The sequence below is a fragment of the Eschrichtius robustus genome, chromosome 16 (assembly GCF_028021215.1).
Source record: "Eschrichtius robustus isolate mEscRob2 chromosome 16, mEscRob2.pri, whole genome shotgun sequence".
Classification (NCBI taxonomy): domain Eukaryota; kingdom Metazoa; phylum Chordata; class Mammalia; order Artiodactyla; family Eschrichtiidae; genus Eschrichtius; species Eschrichtius robustus.
Genome location: NC_090839.1, coordinates 53478087 through 53487568, shown reverse-complemented (window position 1 = coordinate 53487568; position 9482 = coordinate 53478087). Strand labels below are relative to the sequence as shown.

General features: G+C 49.1%; 1 protein-coding gene across 2 annotated transcripts in view; it reads right to left on the bottom strand.

Moving 5' to 3' along the window:
• Nucleotides 1-230: 230 nt before the first annotated feature.
• The window catches only part of PDPK1 (3-phosphoinositide dependent protein kinase 1), an 80501-nt gene continuing 71249 nt past the window's right edge, over nt 231-9482 (bottom strand). For both annotated transcript variants that reach the window (XM_068566048.1, XM_068566047.1), the window contains 3 exons: nt 7532-7589; nt 6366-6518; nt 231-5940 (listed from right to left, as the gene is read on the bottom strand). In XM_068566048.1, the coding sequence (XP_068422149.1) occupies nt 5824-5940; nt 6366-6518; nt 7532-7589 (328 nt within the window). In that variant the 3' untranslated portion in view covers nt 231-5823. The remainder of the gene's footprint in view (nt 5941-6365; nt 6519-7531; nt 7590-9482) is intronic.

Genomic DNA, 9482 nt, shown 5'->3' with positions numbered 1-9482 from the left:
GCCGGAGCCCGGCGCGGCGTGGTCCGATGAAGCCAAGGCGAGCGGGCCGCGGCGGAGCCGGGCGTCGGCTTCTAGAGGGGTTCGCTGGCCTCCGCCGGGCACCTGCGTGCCCGGACGCCCGGTTCCCAGCCGCGAATCCAGGTCATCCGACCCGAGCCCCGGCCAAAGGAAGAGCTACGTCAGCGAGCGTCTACACTCTACATGCTTTTTTATTACAAGACTACCGAGCATAAGTGGAAAATTCATCATCCGGCAACTACATCTAAAGCACAAATATTTGAAAAAAAGAATAAACAGATTCATTAAATTATGATATGATTAAATCATCGACCAAATAGAAAATTTATATAATAAAGCCAGAAAAAAAGTTGTAAAATATAGTTTACAATAATTATTCACATTCAAGGCTGTACATCAATACATACAACAACGTGGCCCCGAACATGAATTCAATCCAAATAATTCATATATTAGATTTTAAATAACACAGACTGAACTAGAGGCCAACAATAGCCAGCAAATAACCTTATATAAGAATAAAAATACAAAAGTGTATATCCTAATATCACTGCATTATTTGTTTTCATAAGTTGTTTTTTTTTAATTTTTGCTTTGCCTGTACATCACAGTTACAGCTACAGACCAGGTAGAGAATATTATACATGTTCTAACTGACTGCCACCAACCTGAAAGACAGCTAACATACTACTGATTCATCCTATTTTGTGTTGTTAAGGAACAGCTACAGCAGCTCGAAATATTGCAAAAATTTGATTGCAATGTCCAAACTTATCATGACAGAGGCTTTTCATCAGCAAAACGACCCTTATTCATAGTCACTCAGCCAGATGGGTTAGACTAGGGTGGATCACACAGCTAAAAAACATTTGCCTTTTGTAAAAAGTTCTCTGTACATAAAGTTTGGGATTTCTTCATATTGAAGAAATGAATTCTGGGGGAAATTCAGGTATACATTTAGGCTTGCCCACCACGCTGTCTGAGCTACAGATAAAACTGCCCTTTGCTGGAACAGCTTCCGCCCCAGACCAGTTCTCCACAGGCAGCCTAATTTACAACCCTGCAATCTTGGGCCAGCAGCCTGCACCCCTCAGAGGCTCTGGGAGTGACTCCTGCCCCGATTTAAGGCACTTGCCATGTAGTCTGCCTAAGAGGCAAGGGCCACACCCACTTGAGTCACCATCAGTTCATGTTAGGTTTGGATATGAAAAGAAACAATATGTAAAAACGCATATGGCACCATCTCCAAGAATAGTACCTTCACCATGTTCTCATAGCGGCTGCAGCCTCTGCCTCATTCTGTGGACCAACCTGGGGAGAAGGGGATTTGGGGTGTCAGAGGGAAGGTAGGAAACCTACTTCTGCACAATCTGGCCATAATCTCTGGCATAGCCAAGTGGCACTGAGCATGGCACCTAGAAAAATCTTTCATGCATGTTTCACCTCAGAATTGACAGACCCCAAACTGAAGTGGAGAAATTAAGAATGAAACCAAATTTGGGTGGTCTGTACTTCAAGACAACTAGGCAACCTGCAACACTGTGGGCGAGGAGAGGGGATGAGAAATCATTAAATCCTTGTCAGCCAGGACAATCACATTCTACAATGAAAAAGCCTGGCCAGTGTGCTCTACTGAACTGCTAAGACCTTCTGACTAAGTCCCGCGATTTCAAGAACATGGGGGCAAACACACTTCTGTAAAATCTAGTTGTCTACATGGTTTCTTTTTCAAGTAGAGCCTTTGCTCTTTTACTGATTCCAAATGGCCCAATGTACTTTCTGAGTCTATAAACTTAATTACAACTCATCCACTAAGTATGTGGCAAGGTCAGTTCAACACTTTTTATCTCTGCTGACTGTGCAGATGCAAATTCAGTACCATTGTAGACACAAAGTACAAGACTCTGTAAATATCACCAAGCACTTGAAAGCCATAGCAGCAGGGATGGGAAGGTAACATGCAAGCACAACCAGGTTCTTTCAATAAAATAAGGAAATTGGCTTTTGGAAAAATATGTCACAAATGGCCTGCAGTAATGACAACATTTTAGCATTAAAAAAAAAAAAAAAAAAGAGCAGTCTTATTCAAACATTCTTGGGAACACACAGCTTACCAGAAATTGATTTGTTCAGGATCTGTAGGACACAACTAAGAAAGTTCTGTACTGGAACTCTGAACATCTAAGCATCAGATCAAGACAGAGGAGAAGAGAGACTATACTAGCTTTAAAATGAACAAACTCTTTGACCCCAAAATACCACTTCTAGGAATCTGGGCAGGGTGGGGGCAAGGGAGATCAGAGTCAAAAATCAAAGATTTATAAGGATATTAATCACAGCATTATTTAAATAGTGAAAAACCAGAAACCATCTAAATGTTTTACAGCAATGAAATGGTCAGATAAATTATGATAAAAAATATTAACCATTAAACTCTACAATTAAAAACAAGGTTTTTGAACGACATTAAGATAAATACCAAGTGAAAAAAGCTGGGTGCAAAATGGTGCACGTTGCAATGTTCCCACTTCAGTTACAAAAGCAAACACACGTGTGCGGGTGGGGAGGAGGCGGCAGCAGGCTAGGCACCAAGATGCTCGCAGTGGTCTTTCCTGGGCACTGAGCCTCCAGTTGATTTTTTTCAGAAAACAAATGTTTTAAGAAAGTACAAAATCACCTGGAACCCCATGCTGGCACCCTGTCCTCGGGGGTCTGTGCCACAGACTGTCTCCTACAATTCCTTCAGGCCTGCACCACAAATACCACAGAGTAGCCCCCAAGGGGGCTGGGGTAGGTGCAGCTCCCATCAGCTGTGGCATGACCCCAAGAGCCATCTTTCCCAAAGCAAGTCCGTAACCAGCCTCCCAAGAGTCAAGGTTCAGGATGGCAGGCACGCAGGGTGCCACTCACAGGGTAGGGCTTCGTGCTCCACATGGGGCTGCCCATTGCCCACTGGCCTGGTCAGGTCCACAGAGGGAAGGAAACCCCATCCAAACCCAGCTTCCTCACGTTCCCAGAGAGAGGCAAGGCACAGCAGGCTGTCTGGGCCAGCAGAGACTTGGCCCTCCTGACCGTCCTCCCTCCACTCTGTGCCAAGAGAGGCTGCATGGTGTGAGACCATCGCTGCTTGACAGGTGCTGGCTTTGTTGCTTATCCCTGTCTTGTCCCCTCTCAGTAAGACACTCTTGGATCTATTAAACACCAGGGCATTTTCTTTCTCACCTTGGTTAAGACCACATTTATATATATTTCTAGGTATGTCTGCATGTGTACAGAGACTGACACCCGCGTCCACGTCTTAGAACATAAGGCACCTGCATGCCAGGACGATGGCTCAAAGGATGAGGTGGATAAAACTAAAGATGACATGAGTAAGCACAGGGTAAGACTGGAATATATAGGGGCCTTAAAAAAACAAAAAGGAAAGAGGACTCTGAGCAGAGAACGGTGACCTATAAAGAAGGGTTCAGCTGTCACTGGCTCAGGTTGGGCAGTCACTTCAGCTCTGCCAGCTTCGAGCTCAACCCTGAACCCCTTATTCTCTGGTTTCGGAGGTTAAGATGGAGCTTGTCGGTTAAGCCCAGGAGGTAGTGGCGCTATCCAGAGGGAAGAATGCAACGGAAGATTTGTCTCTCTCCGAGCAGCCCAGCCGAGTGCTCTTTTAAAAGCCAAATATCAGCTCTGCTTATTTCCCTGCAACCAGACACCCAGGAAAGACGCTGTGCAGGAGCGGGCTCCTCACCCTCCTAACTGCACACACACAGATGAGGACGCTCTGACGAGGGTAAATATAAACATGGGAGTGCGCCTGAAATCAAAGTCCTGAAAGAAAGGGTCAAGAAAGACTCACTTTCTGGAAAGCACGTGAACACAGGCAAGACTTTTCCAAAGTGAGGAGGAGGAAAGGGGGCTCAGTCTACGACCACATGCCCAGGGCACCCTGGGACGCCCCCAGGGCAGGCACCCCCTACACCTTGGTATCCTCGACACACACACACACACACACACACACACACACAGCCCAAGCAGAAACCCCTGGCAAACCTGGCTCCCACCTCTGCTCCCATCCAACCCCTCTCCCTGTCCAAGCACCATGGGATTCTCCACATCCGAACCTTTTTCCTAGTTTAAGAGCCACTGCTATCATATCACTAAAACAGTTTAAGACATCTTTCCTCTACATGTGGACCAGTGGTCACACAGGGTGATGGATGGTTCGTTCGAGATAGGAGACGGGGGCAGGGAAGTAGTCAGGGGACCTTTTCTGTGGGAGGTTCTGTTGGTGCCTTTGTGAAAGTCTAAAGGAAATGGCAAAGTCATCCCTCCCCTGGGGACAGAGCCGTGTCTGTGAGCGGCAGCCTGCAGGCCACAGCGCCTGCTCCTCTCCCACCTGGGACTGAGGACTGCCCCCCATAGACACCCTGGGCAGGGAGAGGAATGGCTGAGCCCTGCCTGGCTGACAGGCATTCTCTGTTCAGGGGGCAGCAGCAAAGACAATCAATGGACCAGTAAGCCCTGGACCATCCTAAGTGCACAGCAGTGTGTAGCCTCTAAAGAGCTAAAGGAAATAAGCCTGAAACTGGAGGAGAGCAGGCTGGGGCTTGGGTTCAAGTGTGGTGTTCCTGCCCCTCATGCAAGGTGAGTGACACTTTTTTCCAGGCAAAGTCCACTTGATGGGGACCAGATGACCTGGCAACATGAGAAGGCTTTTCGATTTTCACTGTGCATATGTAAAAACGCTCTGAGTTAGACTATGAGACTGTTCAACTTTAGCAGGAAAAGTGTGCATGTGGCAGCTGGGAGCCTGCCCTCCTCCGTGAGGCCTGGGTGTGATGGAGGACCATCCAGTGTGCCGACTCCAGGCACCTCTCAGCCCTGACTTAGCCCTCCACCTTTCAAACAAAACTCTCAGGAGGGGCCACCAGCTCTTACTCCTCCACAGGGAGGCCTCCAGGCCCGTCTGCTGCACTGCCCTGGCCTCACACGGGGAGGGGAGGTCACTGAGCCCCGTCTCCTGGTGCACCTGGTGTTCCTCCCGGGCAGGTACTCAGTTCCCCACCTCAGAGGGCAACGCTGCTCCAAGGGATGACACATCGGAATGCTTGGCTGGCACCTTCTAACACAACAGCGAATCCATATTTCACCTGGACAACCTGTTCTACTTCTCAGTGCCTGAAGCCTGCCCGGCCAACACAACTCACAGACAGCCAGCAAGGACCGCAGAAATCTCGCAGCCAGGGTTACTTGAGGAGGCAAGCACGGGCCGTGGGGACCAGGCCATACACTAGGGACGCGAAGAAAGGAGCACACGGACAAAAGCCAAGAACTCTCCTGCCCCACAGAGCTCGGGGGCCACCCCAAGAGAGGTATGCCCGACTCCCTGGTGAAAAGTTAGTTCCACGATGATCCGGGGGCAGAGAGAGCCCAGAGACATGCCTGGGTGGTCCCCTTGGCCACAGCAGGACCGGCAGGTGACAGGGCACATGGTGGAGAGGTGGTGCCGCGAGTCTGTCTACGAGTCCGGGCGGGAACCAGGTGGATGTGCACGATGCTGGTTCCCATGGCGAGCAGAGTGCGAGAAGCTCCACGTGGCACAGACAGCAAGCAAAGCGACCCTGAATTCCTTTTCGTTATTGGTTTTGTTCTTTGTGTGGTTGGGTATTTTTCTTTTCTTTTAAATAAAAAAGCTGCAAGGTTCCGCCATCTGCGTCCCCCTTGAGATGGCTGGCAGGTGGTCTGGAAGTGTCCAGGTGGCGGTGAGCCGTGCTGGGCACACGTCCTGCAGCGGGTGCAGGGCCACGGGTGTCACTGCACGGCGGCATCCGGGTGGCTCTGGTATCTGTGCCTCCACACCTCCTGGATCTTTTTGCACCATTTGTGAGCATTCCCACTCGGGTCCATCAGGTAATACGTCCTATTCGGCTGCAGAGACAGAAACGTTTAACATTCTCCAGGGAGTCCCACCACGACCAGCACTTCCACCCATCAGCGAGAAACTGTAAAAAGAAATCGCCGTCCACTGCAGCCACTGCCAAGTCCCTTCCGGAAGCACATGCGCATGTGAATTTTTTCTTTCCACATATGTGCAGAAATTAAACATACAGGTGATGACCTATAGCTCCCTGAGGTCACCCCCAAACTGAAAACAAGCACAGGCATCTCCCAGCCCAACTCTGAACTGAGCCATGAACATTGGGGTCCCTGGAAGGTGGGAAAGAGGGAGACCACTGCCCCTCGACTCCAGATGCCTCCTTGAGCCACAGCATTTGGATGCTCTGAGTGGAGGCACAAAGGCCCAAAGGCCTCTGAAGTGCCCTGCAAGGGAGAACCCGTGGGGACAAACTCACCGTGTGGACAAAGAAGGTTTTAAAATTCTTGGCCTCTGGTCGGAGTTCTTGTGACCATGGAATTTCACCTTTCAAGACTTTGTTGACAGGATCCACATAATATAAGTGTGGCCCTTCTGTGAGCAGTAATTGTCGTCGCCGTGCAAATAAACCCTGATGCAAATTAAGAAGAAAAAGAAAGAAAGAAGACACTGCTTGTTAAGGCTCAGAAGTGGATGCTGACAGCACTTACTGCTGCCTTGGAGGTTGGACTGTCAGAGTAGCTCCTGGCACAGGGACCACTGCTGGCCACCTGCCCACTCGCCTGGGACAGAGGGGCGTGCACACCTCCTCCTCACCTGGACCCAGCCCCTAAGGTCAGAGAGAAGTGCGCAGCACTCACTGCTCGGCCTGTCTGCCTCTGTGAGCTGGATCCCGACGCCCCTGTGCCGGGCGTCATGTGGGGGAGTGGCCACACAGGCAGCACACCCGAGGCCAGCACACCGGCACACGGCCCTGTTGCTGAGTCGGCCAAGAGGGGCCTGCCCTTGGCAGTCAGGCCCCTGCCGCTTCTCCTGCCCTCTGCTCCACGCCGAGGCACAGTGTCCTTTCTGCTGGCGGTCCCGCCACAAGCCACCTTCACAGAGGTTCTCATGGCAGAGATGCCCCGGGGTATGGGAGGCTGAGTGCGGCCAGCAATGCAAGCTGGGAGCCCGAACTGAGAAGGGCCCGCCGCAGCAGAGAGAGAACATTTGTGCAGTCTGATATTTTTGGATACGTTAATCTATTTAATTAATCCATAAGACATAATAAGTAAGATTTCAAAAACAATTCTAATGAAGTAATAAACGACTTGCTGGGATTCAAACAGAACCTCCTCAACCAGACAGAAACCTTGACCTCAGTGAACCCAGCCTTGGGCACAAATCGGAACCCTGGCTCCCTAGTCAGAAACGAGAGTCTGCATTTCTGTCTGCCACGGCCTCTGCGTGCTTTCAAATGCCTCCCCTGAACGGCTGAAATCTTCCTCAGCTATGAAATCTAGAGATGATCTCTTAAAGGGAACCAAGACAAAGATGCTATGGGCAATGAGTTATACAGGAGCCCGAGGAGCAAGGCCTGACCCTGAGTGAGAACTGGGAGGAAGATACAGACGCACAGCAAGGAGCCATAGTAATCTAACTTACCTTGCGCTTGTCTACTGGACCCATTTTTAGTATTAAATTATTTTCTACAAACTGGTGCCTATAAAAAGAAGAAAACATGAATCAGAGTCAGAGACAGAAATTCTCCAAACTCCTCCCTTCAAAACAAACTCCCCGATGGCACTGTGAACTTTGCTTCAATCCTCTCCCTTCAGAGATCCAAAATCACTTCAGTAACGTGAGAAAACCCAAATGTACCTTAGCATGCAAGCCCTACTGCTTTACAGAATTTGCAATCTGTATGTGGACCAGGGTCCACAGATCCTAGAAATATCACCTACCCTCACCTCTCCTCAGCAGTGTTTGCACAGCAGGGGAAAGGCAGAGGGGAGGTGGTGGGAACACAAGTCCTCATTACTTTAAGCAAGGCTGGGGTGAGACGCAGAACCCCACCAGAGCCAGGAGGCCGCTGCGAGGCAAGCTCAGGATGCAAACTATTGTTCTCAAGTCACTTCCCCAAGCTGGAACCCCAACTCAGCGCTCAGAAACCACTGCACTGTTTAGAATCACAAATCCCTAAGAGAGCCAAGTGGGAAACTTGGTTTAAGAACATCTTATCTGGGGACTTCCCTGGCAGTTCAGTGGTTAAGACTTCACCTTCCAATGTAGGGGGTGCGGGTTCGAACCCTGGTGGGGGAGCTAAGATCCCACATGCCTCAAGGCCAAAACACCAAAATATAAAACAGAAGCAATACTGTAACAAATTCAGGGCTTCCCTGGTGGCGCAGTGGTTAAGAATCTGCCTGCTATTGCAGGGGACACGGGTTCGAGCCCTGGTCTGGGAAGATCCCACATGCCGCGGAGTAACTAGGCCCGTGAGCCACAACTACTGAGCCTGCGCGTCTGGAGCCTGTGCTCCGCAACAAGAGAGGCCACGATAGTGAGAGGCCCGCGCACCGCGATGAAGAGTGGCCCCCACTTGCCACAACTAGAGAAAGCCCTCGCACAGAAACGAAGACCCAACACAGCCATAAATAAATAAATAAATTAAATAAAATAAAAACATAAAGCAAAAAAAAAATACTGTAACAAATTCAATAAAAGACTTTAAAAATGGTCCACATCAAAAAAAAAAATAGAACATCTTATCTGGTATTTCTACCATAGTAATAAAGCACTTGTATCCAAATACGGCAGGAATTTAGAAGGAAAAGCTTCAAATACTGGTTTTGACTTAATATACATTGTTAGCAAGTATAGTCCACTTTGATTCACAGGAGTTTAATTTCTGCAGGTTCTCTCTTTTGGTTAAAGCTAACAGTTACTGCTTTATGTTCTGATTTTATTGAAATTCCTGATCTAAGGTTCTACTGTAGAAACAGTAAAAGGCATAAGACAACTGTCACCTCAAACAGTGACAATTTTACCATGTGAGTATCTGAGCACATCCACCTGCTTCCCCTGGCTCCTCTTGAGACGTTCTCCCACCGAGCTTAACTGGCCCCCAGGTGTGCCCAGCCTAACACACCAGACCAAGGCCCGCTCCCCAGAGCCCACTGGGCTTCTCCACCAAGGCCCCATCACGGAGGACCCAGGCCCAGGTAAACTGACACAGCGTCATATGGATTTTGAAAACAACTAAGAAAAATGTCAATAATAACAAAAAAAGTGTTGTGACCTTTATGAGGAAAAGTGCGACGCTTCCTCTCAGACGTATTTAAAAACCAACCAAACAAAAACAAGACTTGAAACAAAGAAAAAAATCAAGGAGATTTTGTGAGAAGGAGACGTAATGAGGGTCACTGCAGCACAAGAAATACAGGGCCGAAGGGAAAGCCCCTTAACCAGCAGGCCCTACTATGTCAGAATGTATGCGTAGTAAAGAACCACAAACTGATAATAAGCGGAAGACTTTAATTAAATTATCGGCGGGGGGGGGGGGGGGGGGGGGCGGGGCGAGTGCAGTCTAATCCCAGGCCGGTTAAGGACTGCA